We start from the raw sequence: 24238 nt of genomic DNA, 5'->3' as shown, positions 1-24238 counted from the left end.
GTAGGAAGTAGGAACACACAAATATCAATCAGGGTCTCAGAGGGAGCAGTTTGGTCGTTTCACCTGATGCGTGTCACACGTCAATTTAGAAAGACATGTTGGAGTATATGCTGGAGGTGAGGTCTTAGGACCTCTCCTCGCTTTGATGGGACACTGTGATAATATGGCTTATTAATTTAATTGCTAAATACCGGTATTTACTTTTGTTGCTCTAAATATGTGGGCATATCATTTTATGTGCATAATTAAAATGTATAAAAACTTAAAGAACAACATTGCACATAATGCATTTCTCTTTATATGTAACACACATTTTATATATTCAAGGTAATGGTAAGGATACATATTTTATTCAAAATTACCCTGTTGGTTAAACATAATTAATGCATTGATAATATTGCCTGTTTAATTACACTTTAACCACAATGGAAATCAAGCATAGATCCCAGTTTTGTCTGTGACTCTTGATAAATAAAGCTCCATTAAAATCAAAATCATCAAAGAAGTGATTCCTGCAGTTCTGCTGAGTGTTAGGAAAGTAAAAATAGTGAGGTTAATCATGCACAATGGCTGCCTGATAACAGTTTGCATAATTACTGCAGAAGAGCCCAAGCGAGGGTATATTCAACATGGCAGGTAGAAGGTCAGTCAGTGTTATCTGAATTTGGTTGTCCCTTAGAGCACGACCAGTTCACGGTTGTCTTGATACCAAGAAGAAGAGTAAACATAAAGTTAGTCATTACAATCATAGATGTGATTAGGACTGGACCTCTGTTACTGACCTTGTCCTGCACTGTCAAATGATTGAATAGAGCAGAAATTGCACTGACATTGCCGTTTTTATGAAATCTTTTACAAAACTGTTGTCATAGTGCAGATTATATACGGTTGACTTTAATCAATTAAAACGTATAGAAATATGGAGACTAAATTTAGGGTTCAAGTGTGAGTTACAGTCAAATACATTGTTAGAGTCAAATACATTGTCACCAGTTGTCAAATGCATCCTTTTTAAAAAGGTTAAATAAAAAATTATGTTAATTAGTAAAATAGAAAAGTCATAAACTCAAATGTCTTTTGTACTAGATTAATTTTTGAAAATCGTTTTATCACTATATCTATACAGAAGATGTACTCAGTGACAGTTTAGTAAATGCCAAAGGCCAGTAACAATAAATACCTTTCTGTTTTGACAGTAAAGTAAGTGTGGCATACCTTAAGAAAAACTGATGTACAAGAAGGAATATAGTATTTCTTAGACTACTACTGGAGTATATTGAAGTAATGAAAAGTTCTCATTTCACGTGCTTTTTAAGTAATTATTTTGTAGAAAATATCAAAGTTTGTAAGTATAGATACATTAAGTTAGGGAGTCCAGTTAGTACAGTGGGCATGAATGGGTTAACATATTCAGTGTACCCGAGGGTGACTCCATTCTGCGTGCAAACATTTGCACAAGGATCACTCATTCAGGATTTCACAGCCTGTCCACCATTCACCAAGATCTCTCAGATTAAAGGTAACATCATTTAAGCCTTCAATCAACCAAATATTGAGACAACATTTTGCATTCTGAAGCAGTTTGATTGAGTGTTTTTTCTGATCTATTCACAGCTGGTATGCAAGCCATTGTGCTGTTTGTGGTGTGGGTACTGGGAACATCACTGGTGTTGCTAGATCCCAGCACCGCTGCGGAGAAAGTTATCGAAGAGCCTATTCCATGTTCTAAGGGATGCACCTGTCTGCTTGATGACTACAGTTTAGAGCTCAACATGTACTGTAGTGCTCGGAACTTCACTCAAGTCCCATCTGTCATGCCCTTAGCCACTCATTCGATCTGGCTGGATGGCAACTTGTTCACCTCACTTCCAGCAGCATCTTTTAAAGACCTCACTAACCTGGATTTTCTGAATCTGCAGAGTGGCCAGCTGGTGACGCTTGACGCTCAGGCTTTCAAAGGTCTAAGGTCTCTAGCACACATTCACCTTGAGCGAAATCGCCTTCGAACACTACCAGCTACAACCTTCAATAATACACCTAACCTTGCTTCACTTAGTCTGCATAACAATCAGCTTGCCCGTATTGAGGACAAACTGTTTGCTGGACTCTCACACATGTGGTTTCTAAATTTAGGGAGGAACTCAATAGCAGTTTTACCTGAGACAGCTTTCCATGAATTGCATGGTCTACGGGAGCTTGTTCTTGCGGGGAACAGACTTGCTTATTTGCAGCCACAGCTTTTCCAAAATCTTGCTGAGCTAAAGGAGTTGGATCTGACAGGAAATCACCTCAAGGTAATTAAAGCTAATGTGTTTATTAAACTCACTAAACTACAAAAGCTTTACCTGGCTCAGAATCAGATTGCGACCGTGGTGCCCAGAGCCTTTGCTGGCATGAAGTCTTTAAGATGGCTGGATCTCACCAACAACAAACTGACATCTCTCCATGAGGACACTTTCTTTAGTCTGCACAGTCTTCATGTGCTGCGTCTTTCCAACAACTCTATCAATGGAATAAGGCCCCGGACTTTCCGTGATTTGCAGTACTTAGAAGAGCTAAGACTCAGCTTCAACAGGATCCGAGGTCTTGGGGAAAGGATCTTTGAAGGGCTTGGTCATCTGGAGGTCTTAGAGCTTGAGCACAACCAAGTACAGGAGGCACAAGTTGGTACTTTCACAGGGTTGTCTCATGTGGCAGTCATTAACTTATCTGGAAGCTGCTTCCATAGTCTGCCAGACCAAGTTTTCAATGGTCTTTCAAGGCTACATAGCCTCCATCTGGATAGAGGTTGTCTAACAAGGATCACAACTCAGGCTTTCCAAGGACTGTCTAGCCTACGGAGACTTTTCTTGCAGCACAACAACATCTCTGTGGTGGAACGCCAGAGCTTTGTGGACCTGGTGGGCCTACTGGGACTAGACTTGAGTTTCAATAAGTTGGAGATTCTCTCAACCCATACATTCTCTGGTCTTAGGAATCTGGAATATTTGCTCTTGTCCAACAATGACTGTCAACACTTTTTGCAGAATAGCACAAAGCAGTTACTCCCAAGGCTGCGCTACCTAGACCTGAGAGCTAATCATTTGACAAGCATGATCCCTGATTTCCCAGGGAGTTTGGAGAAACTGTTACTGTCTGGGAACCGGTGGAAATGTGATTGCAGTGCCTTCCCACTCAGAAACTACAGCTTGAGGAATCCGTTGGTGATACCTCGTCAAGTGGAGACCCATGCAGAGGGTGAAGAGCCTGACACAACAATCACCATATACAACAACATTACATGCACAAGCCCGCCACGCATAGCTGGTCAGGACTTGCGGGACATTGAGAGTGAACTCTTCCAAAGCTGCTAGACAAGCACAAAATGATGTTAAGGGATTGTTTGCTACCTTTTGTACTGTCAACAATGTAAATTCAATTACTTTCTGATTTTATTTGTAAAATGATTTCACATTTACGATTTACAATTAAAGGTCTTAAATATGACTAAAAATGGTTTCAGAATGCTTAGAATTGAATGACTTGTGGGAAAACTTTTAAAGTTTGTGAAATCCCACTGTAGAAAAAGGAGTATTTTACAGAATGTACAAAGCTTTGAAAAAAGGAAAAAACAAGCAAACCCCGCCCCGATGTTGATACTCTTTGAGAGTTATGTGTCTTCACAAATCTCAGTTTCAACAGTATAGAATTGGATTCCCAACTTGAGCTTGGATTCCACAAAATATTAAAAGGGACAACTTAAAACATGAACATGTTGTATTTCTTTGCATGACAAGACTCATTAATATAATGGAGTCTTGCAGTCACAAGTTTGGATGTCACGCAAAGGGAATGGTACATGGAGTGTTCCTGTCATTGATAAGTTCCAGATATTTTGTGTTCGTTTGTGCTTGGCGTCTCCTTTCTAATACCGAACATAGACTCAGACATTTTCACTGGTGTTTTATGACTTCAATAGAATCAGGAACAAATCCACTGTCAGTGTCTATTAAAAGTATTGAGCACTGAATGGTTAAATCTTTATTCAAAGGTTAGGCTGCCATCTGCTGGCAGAGATGATGAACGGAGGAAATTTGTTGCTGCAGGACTGAAACACTTGGTTTGATTTTTGAACAAAATGGCTTACGTTGTTAGCCGGTTCTGTTCTCTTAAAAAGATTGCTCATCTTTCCAAGGCACCCTGTCTTGTTGTAGCTCTGCAAGGGGAAAATATTACACCAACATGTATAATAATTCACTTTCTATCATTTCTATCAATTTCACTAATCTATCATTTATTTGAACTTATTTAGGCTGTGCCTCTCCTCCAAGCCAAACATTTGTGTTTCATATTTGCTTGCTTGGCTCCTGAGAGCTGGTACACCATTGTGGAACATGAAGCCAAAATGCTTGCAGCAGCATAGAACCCATTCCCAGTGATTCAGATCCACCAGCTGGCATTTTCTCAATGTCTGCTTCTAAAACATAAATAAAAATTTCAGTTGCTCACAAGCAGCTAAATTTATGTAATATTGATAAGTCACTGTTATGTAATGGAATCTTCCGTTACTTGGAAAACATTTATTTTATATTATTTGTGAATTGTATTTGAGACAAAGAACATTCACACATTTCAGATGAAAAATTGTTTTAATTCTCAAGATGATAAAAATAATTTGTGAACTCTGTCAACCATTGCATAACTTTAGTGTAACAATTTAACAAACTAGTAATACACTACAGAAATATGCAGTACACAATCGTCAATGTAAAAAAGAAAAATCTAGTAATCTAAACCTTGCACCTATTTTTGTGTTCACAACACAAAAAATAAATATACTAACAGAATCATTTCTACAATTATCAGTAGAGACTTTCCTACGTATCCATACAATTTGTCATAAAACAAGGGACATTTTTAAATCTATAAATAATGCCTAAACCCATTGACATTTAAAGAATAAATTGATGCAATGTGGCTTCCTCAGATATAACACATTCTCCATCAAATCAATGCATTATCCTGAGAAAAACATTTCTATCCTTATAAATCTGCATCTCGCTGACAAATAGAAAGTTGAAAACTTGCATCTGGTATAGTTCTAATAGATTTTATTGAATAGCAGTTCACAACTAGATGCTACATCATAATGACTTTACTGCGCTCCATAATATCCAGTGACCTATTCATTGAATATCTAATTTAGAACAATACATTCAATATTTCAGGGCATTAATGTTAAAATAACATCTACTGAAGTTCTCTAAAGTAAATATGGAACAACTGGTTCCACATTCAGATTATTTACTTTGACACTATTATTTTACTTAATTTGAACAGCTCCATACATCATAGTCATATACATGTACAAGATTGCATAAAGTTTCAGGCTCCATTTCCATTATATTAAAAACAAAAAGACAACACAACAACTAACAATAATGCAAAATAGATAAACTATTCCAATACAGAGCGTAATCACACATCTATTAATGTTCATTTACAAGAACCTTCATATTTGGTGCTTTTCCTTGCAAACAATTCTTGGTTGGGATCAAAATATTTTAGTCAATGGTTTAGTGCTGTGTTATTGTTGACATTATGGCAAATACAGACTAAAGGAGATGATTATCAGTCAATTTTAACTGCGTCACATTGTAAACGTCATTTAGCAACCATACTGTGGTCCACAAAAATATTGTAAGGCACTGAAATTTTGATTCTAATTAAAATTTTTGCATTTGTCACCCATCAGCGCACCTCAGACATACAATTCTAAATACCAATCAACATTTTGCAATTATTAAAAAGGCACAGATGCATTAAAAAATGTACCAAATGTAAAGAAATGTAATGAAATGCAAGCTGTGAGTAACTTTCATTTCTTTTTAGAAAGATTTGGACAAGTACACCACGACGGAGACCAAAGGCTGACAATAATTGATCATTTTAATTATGTCTGTATCTGCCATTAATATTTGCAACAATCATCAATTTCCCATAATTCAATCAAAAACTAATTTGGACCAGTTTAAAGCAATAATCAGAAAACAGCACCTTGCGGTTACTGCTGGCCTTTCACACCAGCAGATAATGCGTAACCACCAATTTCCAAAGTGAGATTTAGTGACGTAAAATCCAAGAATCAAAACAAAACAAAACTTCAGAACAGTAGCTGTAATGAAGTTTATATGGCCACGTCAGAAGCAAAAATGTCATTCACCTTTGACATTCCTTCACTGTAGACGACATTTAAAGTGACACATGAATCTTTGCTGAGGGTCAGCATGTGCTCGTCAATATTGCGCTACCCTGCCACAAACGTCATTGTATACTTAACACGAAATCAAATATACAAATGCGCATTTTGGAAGGATCTGACCCATGCATGTTCGATCATTTGTGTATAACTCACTATACCTAACTTTAGATAGAAAAAGACGCCATTAATAAATGTTAATTACATTTCTTTTATTTAAGGTACTAGGTGATTATAAAAAAAAGAAGAAGTCAAATTAGGTTTCTCATTGAAATAAAAGAAATGATGAAATGTCTTCAAAAAAAAAACTGCAGTACAGGTCTTTGGTAAAACTGCAAAAAAATGGGCTCACGTCCATTAATGTTGTAAGAAAATGGCATTAGCGTAGTCCTGAATTACTAGGAGGATATACAATATGTCTGACTGAATGAAATATCAAATTAAAATACCAGCAAAAAAAGGACATCCTGCCAATCACAACTTTGTTATACTATTATCTAGATGGCCTTGGTGTGAGGGGAGACACCTGTTCAGGCTCATCTGCCCGAGAGACATTTGAATTCTGTTCAATGGGAAATTTTCCCTGTAGAATACGTATTTGGTTCATTAATAAATGATCATACTAGCATCACTTTACTCAGATTCACAGGGAAATTAAAATAGACTAGAGGGCCCTGTGAAATTAGCTGCATGATACACTGTTCTCTAGTGTATCCAAACCAAAACGCATTAAACCAATTTAATAAAACTAAATGATACGGGACAATCGACAGCAGTACAGGTCTGGTGACATCATTCTAAGTGACATAGAAAAGTACTGAAACTTTGACTCAAAACATTTACAAATTAATAACTCAATCAAATTAAGATTTAGTCAAATTAGATACAGTTGACAGATTATTTTACAGTTTCTAAAATCTGAGCTGCAGATGCACAACAACATTCAAACATCTAACTGTATAACAAGAAACATCTTTTCCAGTAGCAGCGAAGCTCAGAGAAATGATTAGGCCTTTACGACACTAAAAAGACATTAATACAAATACTCTGGCAGTGACAGTGCGTCCTCTTTTGTTAAAATCAGTTTTGGAGTTGGATATTTTATTGCATGACATGCAATGCCAAAAATGTTTAGGCTGCTTTTCTAATGTATTCAAGTAAATGCTGAAATAGCATAAACTTAAAAAAAAAATATATATTTCTCCTCCGAGTTTCTTAATTCTTAATTATGTGAATGTAAACAATGTGCCATCCTATATTTATACTGTAAGTAGCAAAAGGTGAATCTCAAGACACATGATTCTCTATTGAATTAAAAGTAAAAGTAAAAAATATATTTTTAACACAGTCGAAGGTCATTTCAATTACTGGAACCAAATCACAAAATCCTATCAAATAAAACTGATTACTAGTAAACTGCGGAATCCTTCAATCACTGCAGAATTGTTACAGTAACAAATTAAAGTTCTATAACACAGCATTTTTATTTGCTGCGTTATACATCTGCGTGTCCTCTGTTTGCATACTCTCACATGATAGATTGAATAAGTTAAATTCAAAGACTGAAGCTGCACCAAAAGAGCACCATGACCAAGGAACGAGATGGTGTGAAGTTGGAGAGGAGCATGGAGGTTTATTTCTAAGGTCGAAGTCAGGACACAGGTACCGACAAGGTTTGTTATCGATTACCTTCTGCAGAAATACTTGCTGGGATTGGGCAAAATACACTGGTAAATATCTTATATTTATATATACACATACATTGTCAGAAACATGTCAATGCTTCTGTAATGTCAAAAAAGACAGATTATGCAGAAAGCTGTGGACAAGTTTCAACTGACAATTCTAAACATAACATTTTCAACTCAGGCAAGGCACTTTAGAGTTAGAGGCCGATATGTTCCAGACATGGTGAAGAGGCTAGATTTCTACAAAAATCACCATTTCAGGCGTTAAGCAAACACAATACATGCTTCTCTAATGGCTAGGCTATATAGAGCTCTACAAAACAAAACAAAATTGACTGATTAACAACCTTGACATGTAGCATGTGCCTTACCAACCTTACAGCTGCTGGTTATGCCTATAATGCAATTTAAATTTGCATTTATGTGATTGAAATTTTATAAATCGAACTAAGAAAGTAGAAACTATTAAGTACGTTTTCTACGAAATCCTAATATGTAGAACCATGCCATGTTTTAATAGGAAACAGGAAATATTCAAATTATGTTTCACAGTACACACAAATGCTTCAGACATTAGCTTATATATAAAAAAAAAAATGTAAAAAAAAGTCTCAAAAGATTACCTAAAAAGCAGCTTAAAGCAAAATTTCTAGATACCCTTTAATAAAGTCCCAAGTCTACAAAGTGCTTTAGTAAAGTAAAGTAACTTCTTTAGAAAATTGGTCAAAATAATGAAGCTAGGCTGTTTGCATTGGAATAAGTTGCAAATTGGAGTGGAAAGAAGAACACTGAAACCTTTTTTTGAAAAGACGTCCTTGTTTAGCTTTACAGATGGAAGCGGCTTCAGCAGCAACTTTTAACGAGTCTGGATGATGATGATGATGATAGGCTATCCCAATCTATTCCTCTTATTGTGTGAAATCCATTAATTCTTGATTTTTAATTAGTTCCTCTTGATCTTTGAGTTTTGCCCATTTTATAATAATCAACAGACTAGAGTAATTCTTACATTTAAACAGTGATCTTCTCGCATTACCGCAAACTACTGTGGTAAAATATCGAAAAATGGCCACGTCTTTATCCCCCCCTCCCATCACCAAGGTGGAATTTTACAATTTAAAATCATACTTGCAGGTCCCCTTGACATAATTACAGAGGAAACTTTATCAAAAATCTTCCCCCCTCAGTATGATGGAAAAATGTGCTAATACAAGTGCATGGTTTCTTTTTTTTGTATTTTAAAAAATAGATAATCTTTTTTTCATTTAATATATAATACGAACATTACAGTGAGCAAGTTTTCAATGGTAGGTATATAGGTTTACTGACGACTTCAAATAACTTCAAATATACTTCTGCAGTCTCTCCTGAAATAAGTGGCTGAAATATATTCAAATTTGCCCTGGATGGATATTTAGTGCATGAAGAAAAAAAAGCAACTTTCAGTTGTCGAATTTTATCCACACTAATTTGTGTGAAGCAAATGTGAGGTTGGCAATGAATAATAAAGCTTTGTTTGCAGAGAGCATGGCTGCACTGTCTACGTAACAAACTCATAACAAAGGGGAAGGAGTGCAGCAAGGGAATTTAATATTCTAATTTCAGTGCTATCCGTTTGACCAATGTCCACATAAAAAGAACAAATTTGTTTTTGAATAGCCTGCACACAATCTGATTTGCAATACTATTTGTTTTATCAGTCAAATATCTAAATTCTAAGAGAATTCAAATCACTATGAAACAGACATTGCTATTTAGACGATGCATGAGTAGTTCTTCAAGGGCTAAATCTTTAATTTGTACCTTGAATTGTACATCACCACTTCAATATTTTTGTTCTACAGTAGGGACATTCTGTTTTAGTAGGTGCACAGTTCTCACAGAGTACATAATGTTGGCAAGGCTGCAGAACAATGCAACGATCATGCTTTTGGCAAACTATACATTTCTTTGACTGAAGCTGATATATTACCTGTTGGAGAAAAAAAAAAGAGCATCAGCTGCATCTTAAAAAAACCGGTTCATGCAGTCTTTTAATGAGCATGCTTGATGACAAAATGTGAATCTGAATGCTAGCCTATGTGTACATGCTACAAATTCCATACTGCGTGTGAGCTAGTCTTTCTTACCCCGTCTATAAGGTCTAGGTCATTACGCAGCTGACTCTGGATGGAGTGAAGCTTTGTCAAGGGGAGTTGATCCAGCTCTCCATAGCTTCGTAGAAGAGGTCTTCCAGGGGTGCGACAAAGCACATCAAAGTCCCCTTGGAGTTCTTTCAGCTTGCGCTCCGTTTCTTCCCATTTCTGTTCTGCCAGTTGTCGCTCTGCCTCGGCTGTTTTTGCCTGTTCCTTTGCTTCATGAGCATCTTTCTGGCAAGCTTCACAGGCCTGGAACAAAATTGAGCCTCGTAATTAAAATAATTACACTTTGCCAACATGCATTGCAATAGGAGCTCATTTGTAACACTGACTTGTTTAACCTGGTGCCAGGCCTCCTCCCATTGTTTGATCTTCTTCTTGGCTTCGTCCAGCTCTCTAAAAAGACGAGCTAAATCTGCACTGCTGGTTGTGGAGGTGAGGCTGCTGAAAACTGGAGACGGACTCGGTGAAAAGTTGCCACTCACAAAGTCCCAAATGTTGCTCGCCCCTCCATTCAAACCTGGATGAATGACGTTTTCAAAATGTAAAACCAATAATCAGTGTAAAGATAGTTGAATCACTCTGTGCAACTGGAAAATGGCGGTAAATACCCCCTATCAGCTTACCCAGCGAGTTCTGAGAGGAGGAGGTAGGCGTTCCCAGGAGAGCATGCTCTTGTTTGGCTAACATATTTGAGGGTTGATTTTGCTGTGGTAATGCCCCAGACAGCAGGGACTGTGACAGAGACAGGGAGAGGGAGCTGAGCGGGGAAGTGGACAGCGATGACGAGGAATTAAATGAAGACGATCTGGCCAGGGAGCCGGGAATGTTCACTGGAGCTGATCCACGTAGCATGCGTTGACCTGAACGGACAAAGGTTGCTACTGTTAATATAGTGTGCTAGGAAATGATAACAAATTCCTTGATAGCCAATAGGGCAAAAAGTTGGAAGGAAATTAGGTGCCCTTACTCGCCAGGCCTACACTGTTATCTTGCTCTTCTAACTCCTTATCAAGAGATGCAACATTGATGTCACTAAAGTTGAGGTCCAGGGCAGATCCTGAGGGAGAAGAACACGCGTGGTTGACATCTGACACCAAAATACAGAGCCAGTCGTCAGCTCAAGTGCCTGATGTTGATTTAACAGACACATACCTATGACAGACTCGACTGTGTTGCTCCCCGGGTAGAAAGGAGTGGCTTTTGCATTCATCGTTGATAAGGTGGTTGGTGAAGAACTTTCTGAGCCAATACTAGAGGCTAAGCTGGATGTTATACTCGAGGTAAAACTTGATGCCAAAGGGTTCACCACAGAGAATACAGCATTTTGTGTCTGAAACAAAGAAAAGCACAGAACACATCGGTGTGATTCATATCATTCAGTATAATTCTTCAAAGCTAAGAAACACTTCTTATGTGATGTAAACATTCTACTAATCATTTTGCATAATAAATAAGTCACAACAATCAAAAACAAACCTGTTTTTCTTGGTCCATCAATTTGGGATCCATTTGCCCTTTGTTCTTAATCTAAAAATGACCAAATAACGGAAAGGGGACATTTCAATGACAAAACTCTATTTTATATCCACATAGTTCACTTGAATTATACATTTGCACATCAGCATTAGACACAGGCTGACAAAAATATGAGTCTACTTAAAGACTGACAGTATGCCCACAACTAATATGCATTTTCCTTTTAACAGGACAAAGTTAGTGTCACAGTTTGGAACTGCAGCCAATTCTAACCGTTCTGGCCAGTCAAGATTAACATGCTAATTAATTACACCAGAAACAAAAAAGTGTATGAACTGATCATACACTTCTACTCTGCCCGAGGACTGTTTCAAAGACACTGGCGAGAAGACAGATACGGGCTATTTATTTAGTGGGCAGCATTCTTCTGTAAATGCAGCTTTAAGTGCAGTAGGTTCACAAGGTGAAACACAAGTTGTCCTTTTTTGTCAATTGAACAAATGACAAATACACAGAAAATTATCACATAACATTTCATTTGTGTGTTACACAGTGTCGTGACTTTTTTCTTTTTCTTTAGGAAGCTGTGTAAAACTGATTTGTAAAAGTTCTCCTGGCTGTGAAGACGGCGTGTAAGTATTCTTGTTGAATGAACTTAACCATTATGGAAAACTTCCTTTGATTATGCAAAATCTGTCCTGAAATCACTTGGTACTTTAGAGCCTTCTCTCATTGTTTAGAAATTATCCAATAGCTGAGACTTAAAACCAGCACAATTCAGGAAAATGATTAAAATGATGAAATGAAAGTGGAATGGCAAACAATAGGTCAATAACACAAAATGCTGATTCAAACTGAAAACAGTGACATATTAAGTGATGAAGTGCTAACTTTTCTTTTATATTGTTCCTAAAGCTTAAGAGATTGGTCTGTGTACCTGATCCTCACGTTCAAAGCCCGGAGCTCTAGGATAGTTAGACATCAGAGGTGACACACTGGATGTGGTGGACTCTGAACATAAAGTACTATTAGGTAAGGATTTGGGCCTGTTGATGGATCCCACTGGGGATAACAAACTGTCACTTCCTGAGCTTGGAGTTAGAGTTGAGCTATTAGAACATGATACCTGAGAAGAGAAGATGATGTCCAAATTATATAAAATGAAATAAATAAAAACAATATTCTGAATGACATTGAAGTCGGTCTTTCCTAGACAGAGAATTAAACAACAGTCGCAGGCTACCGGCAACTGCTTTTGCACATTTACTAAATTGTCTCTGTTCAATTAAAACAATGTAATACTGAAATGTGAAACACTTAAATAAAATAGTGATAATGACAAATCAATGTGCAAAAAAAGAAGAAATCCAACAGAAAAATGAGAGTATTATGAACAACACTGAAACATAAATGGCATATTTGCATTGACTGAATTGAGGTTTGAAGTGTCAGACCTGGTAAGACCATGCGTCCTGAGTGATCTGATCCCATTGGACAGCGCTGGGCACAGGTATGAACGTGTCTACATGCACTGACATGTTTCTGAGGTTAACGATCTGCATGGAGGCCTACATAATGCCGTAATGTCGCTTTGGTATAATGTACTGTAATGCAAAGTGCAGGATAGCGCTCTGTTACCTGCCAGAGTTAACAAAAGGGAGTTGAATATGCTGCATGTTTCAGCTGATTTCACCACTGAACTAGTAGCAATAACACTCCCACACTTACAAAAAAAGATACGAGTTGTTGAGACAGCCGAATCTTTTTTTTTTTTTTTATTCAAAATTATTTTACCTATATTAGCAGGGAACTCAGATTAAACAACAAGTGGTTAAATGAGATGCCTTATAATGCCAGCTGTGAACAGCTGGACTTGGAGTTGTCCACCTGAGGTCAGATCATCCAGGAGGTGAGATAATAGCCGAGAAAGCTGGCGCCCATAAATATTTAGCCTTTTCTTGAAATCTAATATTCTGCTCAAGCCAATTACCTATTGGCAACCTGACAACAAAAAGAAAACGTAGACGTCCTACTTGTCCGTTGCTACTGGTTGCGTTGCCTCCACTGTGCCACTCACTAACTGGACACTCTGAATACTGCTGGGAGCCCAGCTGGGACTGTGAACTTGACTGAATCACTGTTAACAATGAGCTCATTGTCTCTTCTGTAGAGGGAATTCCTGAAAGGATTCAAATAAATATTTGTATAGTAATTTAAAAAAAAATGATTGCCATTAACATTTTCTGTGGTTATTTGTAAATCAATCAGAAACTTAGCAGTGCACAAACGCATCAAGTCAAAAACACATGAATGAACTAGATTCATAATCCTCTACTTGAGTAATACAACTTTAACTTACTTTCTACATGTGCAAACGCACAAAAGGGTCCTCTGGGACAGTACCCAGTTTGTCGCATATCATTGCATTTGGTAGATTTGTAGATCTTTAAGGGAAAGATAAATACAACATGAGTCAAGACAAACTTACAATGTCTGTAATAAAATGACAATAAGCCATAGTGTTACCAAAGCTACAATGTCATTAACAAGACAATAAAAAGCTTAAGAATATAACATCTTTAGCTTGTAACAATAAAAACAAACACATGGCACATTCAAGCAGTCAAACTCACATTAACAGAGCTCACTAAAAACAAAACGTACATCAAAATACAGTAGTAATAATAATGACTTGGTCAAACCTGATACTTAAAATAATAATAATTTAAAAAACTCACTTCTGGGTGAAATTGCTGTTCGGTTCGAGAGTGACAATACTGGCAACTGTCTCCGCTGTCACACTTTGAGGGCTCGCCCCATTCATCACCGTGTTTGACATTAGGGCATGGAGTTGACCTACAATCAGAAGTCAGAACCTATAACCTATTGCAATCATACAACTTTCAATCGTTAATTATTTTCACTTGAAATGGGTTATAGCTTACCTATATTTGAACGTTCTCGGGTTTCGCCTTCGATCTCTACTATTGTGGTAATGGGGGCAAGCGTAGCCCTGTCTGCATAGCCTCGGGGGCTTGGTACACTGATCTGTTTTATAGTTTGCTAAAACAAAGTTTGTATCTGCAAAAAAACAATACATCGAATGAAATAAAATGGCAGCAAGTGCTGAGAGAAATTTTGAAGAAAATTATATTGTGTTTTTTTTTTTTTTTTTTGCCCTCACCTTGCCATCGTGGATCTTCTGTCAGAGTTTTCTCAATCATAGCTTGGCTAGCTAACACACCTGGCTGCAGATCAGGAATGCCTTCTCCAGATCCCAGTTGTCCATTTTGAAGAGCCTCTTGTGCTTGGATCTCTCTGTTAACATAAATTGGATTTTTTTTGAAAATGTAATCCCTCAAACAAACAAGCAAACATTTTATTTAAATGAAACATGGTTGCTGTCTTACTTCATCAAATATACTGCTAAGTTACAGAATTTCTTGCCTCTCTCACTTCAAAAATAACTATCAAATATTCACAGCACAACACAACATCTTTATGTAACACAATCGTTTCGGATTCACTGATAAGTCATATATTGGCCTCCTACGTGATGTTCAGTTGCCGTTATCTCTACACTGGCTGCTTGTTTGGCTCCGACGTGATGCTTATGAGCTAAAAGTGTGGCAGGGAAGAGAGAGGCCATTATTTGCTTTAAATGTCACCTGATATCATAGACTGGCGGTCGGAGATCATGTGGTCCGTGAGCAAAAGCACAGTGGAGGCCATTCTTCACACAATGCCCTCGAGCATCCGTCTCATGGATACAAGTGCCAGTTTTGTAATAGCGTAGATGGTACTTGCGTTCTGTGTCACCAGTGGTGCGGTGTAAATATGGACAGCTAAAGAAGAGATTGACAAAAATAATGAACAGCCGATCTAAAGATAAAAAACAACAACCACATGATTTTTCATGGCAGTTAAATAATGCAGGATAAACCCCAACCTGGCCAAAAAAAAAAAAAAAACTCAGCACAAACATATTTTAAAATACGTGATTTTCTTTGAAGTTCAAAAAATGTAATATAGTGCGCAAATCCAAAATGTCTGTGCAAGGAAATTGTTTAAATTTGACTAAAACATGAATACTGCACTATACAGATATTTAAAGCATGGTCTATCTAATGAGTCATTACAAGGCCAGAAGGAATATAAATAGTAATTTAATGAAGAACTTAATCAGGAGAAACAGTCTCGTGTGAATGCAGGGCAGACACACCAGCAATTTCACAGGAAATATACGGACAATAAGACTGGTGAATGAAGTAACTTTAGCTTTCTTGTGTAGCAACAGTTGCTATAGCAACACATACGGTCATATAAAAATAGCTGTCATTGGATGAGGGGGAATTATAAAGACCAGTCATACATTTACCATTATTTTAATCATTTTACTTCCTTATTTATTTCTATATGCTCTATTAAATCCTGTGCATTCTTTTTTTCCTCCCCCACTTAAAGAAAGTTCCGTTTATTTACTACTTGCTGAAAAATTGAACATTTGCATGCATAATTTCCGAGACAGTTTGGTCAATATTTAAGAACAGAACACTCCTGACTACGCTTGGGGACAACAAGTGTTAGCTGTATGTTCATACATATGAGATACAAAATGTGAATGTGATTGTCGGGAACTGACAAACTTCCAGACATTGAGCTTGGCTACAAATTCCGACGCACAAAAGGGTATGATGCTGTTAGATTAAAATAAGAGTAGCCCTTGTGATTAGAGGGCAACAAAACCCTGGCAAGCCATTTCTCTTCAACGTTAGCGAGCCACATAAGGGGTGAATTCAATCAGAAACTTTAAAGTTGGTACAGAGAATACAATACACACAATACAATTAACTAAAGTATTGTTTTAATACTGAATCTGTAAGATCCCACATTTATAAGATAAGTAACAATCAATCACATTCCATTTCCCTGCATAAATAAATAAAATGCAAAGAATAGAATCATGCTCTTCCTTTTGCACTCCTCTTTACTTGCAAAGAATGCACACAGTTATTTATCTTATCTTCACAGCACTCTTTCCAGTGTTGCAAAATGTAGATTACAAAAGTCCATTGCATCATAATCATAGCATTCCATATAAGCAACTCCTGCAACAAATTATCTTTTACAATCACGCTGACAGTTAATAAGTGCATTTCAGGCTCAGGGAGTTGACACACACACGCACACATATGCCATTAAACACAGAACGTGTTGTCCTCTGAAAGAATTCAAATCTTTATTTCTCTCGAAACAATAACACACTTTCAAGCATTCTGTTGCACAACAGCTGGGCGACATAGCTGCTCCTATTTGATCGGTGAGCTTCAGCGGTTGTAAAACTTATTTTACAGTGCAACAGCAATAAAGCACAACTTCAGCAAAGAAAAAGGCATATAAACACAATTATTTCTCAAGCGGATTTGCAGTCCATTCGATAAAAAGGCAAAAACTTATGCACCGCTTCTTCCACAGACATAACATTTCCATGCAGCAAAATGACTGCTAGTACTGAAACGGGGACTTACTCATCTCCATCCGGACAGATGCCTGTGGTCTCATCGTACTTCGTACAATACACGTCAGGGCTGTAGTTAAAAGTTCCGTCTCTCCTCCTTATGGGTCGCCTTCGCCGCTGGTTGAGAAAATGCCAATTAAAGCACGTAAAAGGTCTGTGCTGCGTACACTTGTGCTGGAGGAACAGCGGGCACTGCTCTGTCCGAAACTCCTTTAGGTATCTGAAATAATAAAGGAAAATGTTTTGGGAAGAGAAATTTAAATGATTTTTAACTTATTAGTCAATCGTAGTAAAGGAAAAAAAGTTCAAAGACAGCAGGATTTCATGTTGCGCTACAGTGTATATATTTATGGAGCGCTCACATTAGCTCTGTATTCAAAGAGCAAATACGTACGCATTTTGACGTAGCACTGGTCTAAAGAAGTAGAGCGTACGTCGATAAATGTGCGTAGTATGAGGGAACTCAAAATAAGGCCGCGCTATTTACAAGCAGACTGGTTAGCGAGTTTCTGGCTAATCATTTAGCAGCAAGTTGACGTTCCAGCATATTATCGATGATACAAAACAAGCCAGCAAGTCCCGAAAACAACTATTAAAGTCCGATTAACATTAACATGTCACTTAAGTGAATAAACATGTCCGCATTTCCTACTTTAGCATTGGCGTCGCTAGCGTGCAGTCCCGCTCGCTCTGTAACGTTAGGTAGTCACAAAGCCAGGAAAAGCACCATGTTTTTAAACAAACACCAGAGTTGAGGAATGCAAGAAATGCAAATGCACATACGTGCACGTGAAAATATCATTTTCGGAAACGAGCCACGCTGTTGCTTCTTCAAAGCAGGTTTACTCACGTATAGTGGGTAGGTTTCTCGGTTTGAGGGGACGCATTGGCCGCCGTTTTCGAAACCGACGGCATTTTCAGTCAAAACAATGAAGTACGCATGCGCGGGGATCTGTCGCCTGCACGGCAGTGCACTGCAGAGCAGGGAGCCCTGCGAGGAGCAGACGGGGCTGCGCTGCACTTGGAGAGCTGCTGCAAAATATTTATTCATCTCGTGTTTATTATTATTATTGTTTGCAACTATATATTTGATATTAAAATCAGGAATAGTTTCTCTATTATCGAATCAATAACGAAATTGTCTTGATTTCCTCTAAGCTAATTTTAGAAGGTATCCCCAACGCTTAGAATCTCTGTAAACAACTATCTTAAACTATATTTTTCAGTAATTGGCTCACAAGTATTCTTATCATTATTTGAATTAAGAACTAACATGAAACATGGCCTCAAACAAGCAATAAAAGTTATTGCAATAAAAATCTCCCCAAATGTAATAATGTTTGTGCATTTTAGACACTAAATTATTTCCTCCGCCAAGGAGGTTATGTTTTTGATGGCATTTGTCTGTTTGTTAGGATTTCGGAAAAACTGCTGGATGGATCTTAATGAAAAACAAATCTGGAGACGGGTCTAATGTAGAGTCCATTAAATTTTGAGAGTGATCGAGATGTCCGGATACAGAAAAATCTAGATTTTCCCTGCATTCAATTCACTCACCAAAAATCACAGTCATGAAAGGGTCCGATATGCACCTTCATGCAAAAATATATTTTGGATCGGATCATTGAAAACCCCATTTACAGATTCAAAAATCAGTTAAAAATACACATCAACTCAACTCATCATGTGGATGTTGTAAATCCAATTAGGAGGGGAATAAGATGCTTGCCGGAGGTTTGAGCACTCCGGGTGCTTTTCTAGTTAATGCATAGTCTCTGAATTTGTTTTGCATTTAGTTCTGTACAACTCACTTCTTAAAATCACAGCTCCAATAAAGATGAGAAAATTATTGGAGCATATTTTGTGTCTGTGTGAGGCTATCAAAATGTTGCATTTCTTCTTTTGACTCAATGTTCTATACTTCCATTCATCCACAATAATACATAATGAATACAGCATATAGACAAATAAATATAGCAGATGAAAAAAAAAAGATTTATATTGATGAAACCTTACTAAAAAATAGAAGAATATTTTACAATCTATTAACACTTAATGGAAATGCAATCTAATTTGGAGAATTTTCAAGTGAGTAGTTCTTATGCTATCATGTGAATGTTCCAATTTAATCTTCAATTTTGTTTGGAGAGCCCAATATCATTCAACTGCCTGGCTATACAATATATGGCAGTAAATAGTTTGATGGCATCTGCCACTTCATTACTTCTGCATTTCAAACCCCCAGTCCTTTTTCTTTCTTTCTGTATCTGGGAAGTAATCAGCTCTATTCAGCTTCTTTTCCCTGTAAGGGAAATTTTAATTTACAAATGCAATTATACATCTAATTCCTTATTCAGCTGTTGAGGTCAGCCAAATGCACTGCCTAATAATTATGTATAAACGCTGGACTATCCAGTTGTAATTGCTTTGATATGCCAAACCTCCACTGAGCTTGCAGTTGGACAATACATTATTTACATCGTGGAACATTTTATGGCGGGTTCACTTTTAATGCCAAAAAAACTCATACATTTCATAAAGTAGAATATATAAATTTTCTGTAGACTTGCATACTTTCAACTCTCATCTGTGATGTCATCAAAGTTTAAAACCTGGTTAAAACCAATCAATTAAAACATTGAAAATTGAGTCTGTTAAAACAACATACTTTTAAGAACCAGTTCAATAATCACGTTCATATAGTCAAATAGAATCTGTTGCAACAGCTCTGGAATTAATTGTAATTAAAGTTGCTTCAGTTTGGACTTGACTGGGCCTTGTTAAAAGACGTTTCTGTTTTCTGTATCGGGAATAATGTTAACTATCATGTAGTTAAACTAACGTCTCTTGGAAAACTTAACTAAACAATAGGACATATTATTTACAATTGGTACATTATTTTATTCCAAAATGCATTAATTTATTTTAAATATATTTTTTTCTTGGCTGAAAAAGTCATGATTTGATCCAGTTTCATCCAGAGGAAGTCCTGAATATAAACAAGGGGAAATGTCACACCCTTGTTCCTTTCTGTGACGTTAGTTATCACAAACTTTTAACCTCATTCAGTAGCCTCAGCTGTACACACAGTTCACTGTTGGCTTCTTCTCACAGCACACCCAATATGCGTTTTCATGCAAGTGGATGTTTGTAAGTGTGATTTAAGCATGATCTTTACTTCTCACATGGATACGGCTCTGATGTAGAAGTTGTTTGTATAACGTTGTGAATTTTGATGTATATCGAACTTCAAACTTTGCATTTGTACTCAGCAGCACCCTTGTGCTTGCCATCTCTGTGTGCCTGATGTAACCATAAGTGGTTTACATAAGATTCCAGCCTTCACGCATGCTTAAATCCTTATGCAAAATGCAAACATATACCGTAAGACATATTAAAACCTGTTTTTTTTTTTCAAGATTGTCAAAATTAGATTTCGGCCTTTTGGCTAAGTTCAAGTGTAGTAGTGTGTGTAGAATGTGCAGAGTGCTTCATTGCATATTTTGGATGTGAGATAAAACAGTATCGTGGAAACATCATGCACAAATGTATCATTCACCACAACAAGGTTTGCATTTTTGCAGGCCTCTAATAAACAATCCCTCAAACAATTCTCATTGCTGCTTTCCCAGGCTGCTGGGACGGTTACAGCTGGAATAACAGTTTGTGGTTTGGGCTCCAGCCTTTCCCAGTCACTCCATTATCAATGGCTCTCTCATGTACAGCTCAGGCCTGAAGTTGGCTAGATTTTATATGTTGTCGTGCAATCCTGTAACTGTAAAATGATGGCATCTAAGAAAACAGTGCAGTATTATAGGTCAGAGAAAGGAATTAGAATTTATGGTGTACAATTAGAGGATGCAAAAACATTTATGACATCATCAACATCTCCAGGGTGACATACAATATGAAGTCTTAAAATTGCTCCTGTGTGTCCAGGTGATGCATATCATTAACCTGAGATTAATATGCTAATGATCATCTTTGTTCTGTTTAAAGACATGTCATCTAATGTCCGAGGTTTGACTCGAGCTCCTTTGCTCATCAATAAAACAAATCGGCAGTAGAATTATTTTTATATGGAAGAGTTGCTAAGATTCCATTTCAGGTTGGATGTTGCTTGTTTATCAGAGTAATATATGTTAAAGACAGGTAAAAACAAAAGACTGAAGCAGTTTGACATCACCAACATTAACTGATGTGTTTACACAGTCTCATTCCTTGCTGGCAAAACAACACCTGCTTCTTTTCGTCATCCTGATAACAAGAGCTGACACGCGGGGCAATAACCCAGCCATCCTACATTTACCACAATAACATGAGTTCAGTTTTTGGAGATTAATCAAACACAAATGGAATTGTACATAATCATAATTCACCATAATTCAGAGCAACATTTTTCTCATTTCATTACATTCATCATTTGATATGCATTAATCTGGACTAAATTAGGTTTCTGTTTTTTGTCTTCATGAAGTCAGAGAAAGACATTTCCTGTTAAAGAATTTATTAACAAATTCCACCTTAGAAAAAGTAAAACATCTTTATTCTTAAAGAGTAAAACAAAGTTTGTGAACATTTTTTGACATTGTCAAATTCCTGATTATACATAAGGCCATTTTCTGTCAACGGTAGAAGAACGTTAGCTGAAATGCACAAAGCATGGGATGCAGTATTAGACAGAGATAGAGAAAGAAAATCACTGCAACTTGTGTGTAAATTGTTTTATGCTGTGAGACAGACAGCAGCAGTCATTTCTTAATGGATTATCCGGATGGCATCGATGTGGATTATGAACATGTAGCAGGATTCTTCAAATACATCTTTGTCTTTATATTGAGCAGGTGAAGGTACACGTGGATCTAATGGAAATAAATCCTCTCTTGTATACGAAACAGATGACTTGACTGGATTGGATGAGACACAGCATTTCCTCTATAGACGGTACTTTGGCTGCGATGCAGATGTCCTGGAAGGTTTGTTTTATAGGTTACACAAAATAAAGGTTTTATTGTTGTCTGTTTTAAACTGAAGCTGTTCTCTTCTGAGTCTCATCACAGCACATTAATTATCTTTTCCCTCAGGCTGTACTTCAAAGGTAGATGCAGACATTTTACTCCCCACTATCATTTCAATTGCTGTTGCTTGCTTTTCAATCCATCTTTTGAAGTAATAACACACCAAATGTCAACAATCCATCTCGCGGATGAACCCCAAAATAGCTACAAGCACTCTTTGTGTGTTGTTAAATACTTAAAGGACTGCACACACCGAGTCATTTTCATGCTTCTTTTTTTTATCTGTATTCTTGGTGGTTATGATTTTGTTCAGAGTGAGACTGATATATGAAGCAGGGCTAAATGGCATGCAAAGATGAGGTATTATTTCACAACTGGCAATATTACACTGTGGTACGAAGAATTCAGTTACACCTCTGAAACTTCACTCCTGACAGGAAGGTGTAGATCGGAGTCCGTGGTGGCAGAATCGGTTCACTACTGACCAGCTGGCCTTCTGCTTAATGAAGAGACGCAGCTTGTCCCTGAAGGTTTCTCCCAGAAAGCTGTAGATAATAGGGTTTAGGCAGCTGTTGGAGAAAGCTGCCAGGTTAACAATGTGGCCTGTGAGTGGGTAATCATGCCACAGGGTGGTAATAGTCCTCTGGGATGGGTTCGCTGTGCCCTGCAGCAGCTGGATGCTGATGAAGACGTTTTCCGGCAGCCAGCAGATGAAGAACACCAGAACGACCACCACGATCATGCGCAGGGCCTTCTGCCGCCGAGGCCACAATCCGCGGTGCTTCTGGGACCTCATCAGGATTCTCCCAATTAGAGAGTAGCATAAACCAATGATGGAAAAGGGCACTAAAAAACCGATGGTTACCTCGAGCCACTGGATCTCAAAAACATTGGCGAAGCAGAAGTGCACCTCACCCCTGTGCTGGGTCTGCACAATGGTGAAGGGGAGAAGGGTGGCCAGAATGGAGGCCATCCAGATGAGGCCACAGCTCAGCTTGGCATGCTGCATAGTCCTCAGTGGGCTGCTACTCACAGAGCTAGCCAAGGCAACGTATCTGTCAAAGCTCATCCATGTGAGGAAGAAGATGCTGCTGTACATGTTGACCTGCAGAAAAAGGGACATGAAGGTGCAAAGGACGGCGTAGTCATAATACTTCTCATTCAGATTGAAGACCTCGATGAGGGAGTCCGCCACCAGGATGAGGTCAGCGACAGCCAGATTAACAAAATAAAGGTCGGGGATGGTCATCTTGTCTCTGTGGTTCAGGTTCACCACCAGGATTAAGATGTTGCCAATAAATCCAATGGGAAAGAGGAGAATGGTGTACAGACAAGACAGGAAGAGCCCAATGATGTAAGATTGGTGTTTGTCTGAGTCTTCAATCAAATATGTTGCGTTGTACTCATATGAGGCGTTCATTTGTTCTGTACCGTTAACATATATCCAGACCAGAGAGGTTGTCTGCGCTTCCATGCTGACTGTTGTTGGACTGTTTTGAATCATAGGCCATATGTAATTCACCTGCCGTTGCTACATCATTAGTTGTCATTAGTGCCCAGTAAAGTCTTTTTAAGGGCTGAATCATTTATGCTGTCAACACAGCTTGTTACAGTTTGTTTGACCTCATGTTAACGTCAAGATTCATCCGCCAATATAATCCAGATACAAAAGAGAAGCACCTCCATGTCTTCAAATTGTCTGTTGTCTTGGTAACCCGTTGACTCACGTCATCCAGACTGTCCAAACTGTGGTCCTGAGATCATTTCATTGCTGCTTTGTCTCCTCAAGTCAATGTGCATCTTTATTCATTGAGCCTTTTTTTTTTTTTTTTCACTGCCCTGACACCTGAGCTTTAGAGAAGAGAGAAAAAGAAAACGGGACACAAACATGTTAAGGTGCGTAACCTTGGAAAAAGCAGTAATCCTTGAGCAGAGAATAACTAAGATGCATGTATTGATGCTCGCTTAACTAATTACTTAGTAAAATTCTTCAGAATCAAACATGAAAATTCAGTTAACTTTGCTGAAAGTAGTTAGAAGGGTTCTAAAATGGTCGACAGACAATCCAGAACACACATTAACATTCAAGCTTCAGACTTAAACATATGCATTGAAATGCTCTTCAGAAATCCTCAACCAATCAGAGCTCACTTGTTTGG

The 24238-nt window shown here is 37.7% G+C and overlaps 3 protein-coding genes across 3 annotated transcripts; 1 reads left to right on the top strand and 2 right to left on the bottom strand.

Annotated features, from left to right (window-relative positions):
• The first annotated feature begins 1619 nt into the window (after positions 1-1619).
• On the top strand, positions 1620-3353 carry LOC137912962 (insulin-like growth factor-binding protein complex acid labile subunit). The gene has a single exon (XM_068757092.1). It carries the CDS (start codon positions 1620-1622, stop codon positions 3351-3353), a length of 1734 nt encoding a protein of 577 aa, XP_068613193.1.
• Positions 3354-9549: 6196 nt separating this feature from the next.
• LOC137912951 (putative E3 ubiquitin-protein ligase UNKL) lies at positions 9550-17976 on the bottom strand. Its single transcript, XM_068757080.1, has 17 exons — positions 17912-17976; positions 17072-17281; positions 15212-15388; positions 14728-14861; positions 14489-14624; positions 14282-14399; positions 13903-13987; positions 13577-13722; positions 13258-13266; positions 12481-12669; positions 11544-11594; positions 11220-11397; positions 11035-11124; positions 10691-10927; positions 10397-10584; positions 10056-10313; positions 9550-9898 (listed from the first exon to the last, which is right to left on the bottom strand). The coding sequence occupies exons 1-17, from the start codon at positions 17974-17976 to the stop codon at positions 9743-9745; spliced, it is 2427 nt and encodes an 808-aa protein (XP_068613181.1). The 3' UTR covers positions 9550-9742.
• Positions 17977-22365: 4389 nt separating this feature from the next.
• LOC137912942 (G-protein coupled estrogen receptor 1-like) lies at positions 22366-23553 on the bottom strand. The gene is given in 2 exon segments (XM_068757069.1): positions 22366-22529; positions 22531-23553. Coding segments are annotated over 2 exon segments (1065 nt in total). The 3' UTR covers positions 22366-22487.
• Between the last annotated feature and the right edge of the window lie 685 nt (positions 23554-24238).

This window comes from Brachionichthys hirsutus, unplaced genomic scaffold, assembly GCF_040956055.1.
Source record: "Brachionichthys hirsutus isolate HB-005 unplaced genomic scaffold, CSIRO-AGI_Bhir_v1 contig_851, whole genome shotgun sequence".
In the NCBI taxonomy this organism is placed as follows: domain Eukaryota; kingdom Metazoa; phylum Chordata; class Actinopteri; order Lophiiformes; family Brachionichthyidae; genus Brachionichthys; species Brachionichthys hirsutus.
Note: the sequence above shows the minus strand (reverse complement) of the source record. Positions and strands in the feature narration are given on the sequence as shown.

What these genes read in the sequence shown, in the direction of transcription:
- LOC137912951 (XM_068757080.1), bottom strand. Translation starts at nt 17,976, where the DNA reads ATGCCGTCGGTTTCGAAAACGGCGGCCAATGCGTCCCCTCAAACCGAG. An exon ending in GAGAAACCTACCCACTATAC is followed by an intron (nt 17,282 to 17,911) that starts GTGAGTAAACCT and finishes TTATTATTTCAG; the next exon opens with ATACCTAAAGGAGTTTCGGA. An exon ending in AGAAGATCCACGATGGCAAG is followed by an intron (nt 14,625 to 14,727) that starts GTGAGGGCAAAA and finishes GTTTTTTTGCAG; the next exon opens with ATACAAACTTTGTTTTAGCA.
- LOC137912962 (XM_068757092.1), top strand. Translation starts at nt 1,620, where the DNA reads ATGCAAGCCATTGTGCTGTTTGTGGTGTGGGTACTGGGAACATCACTG.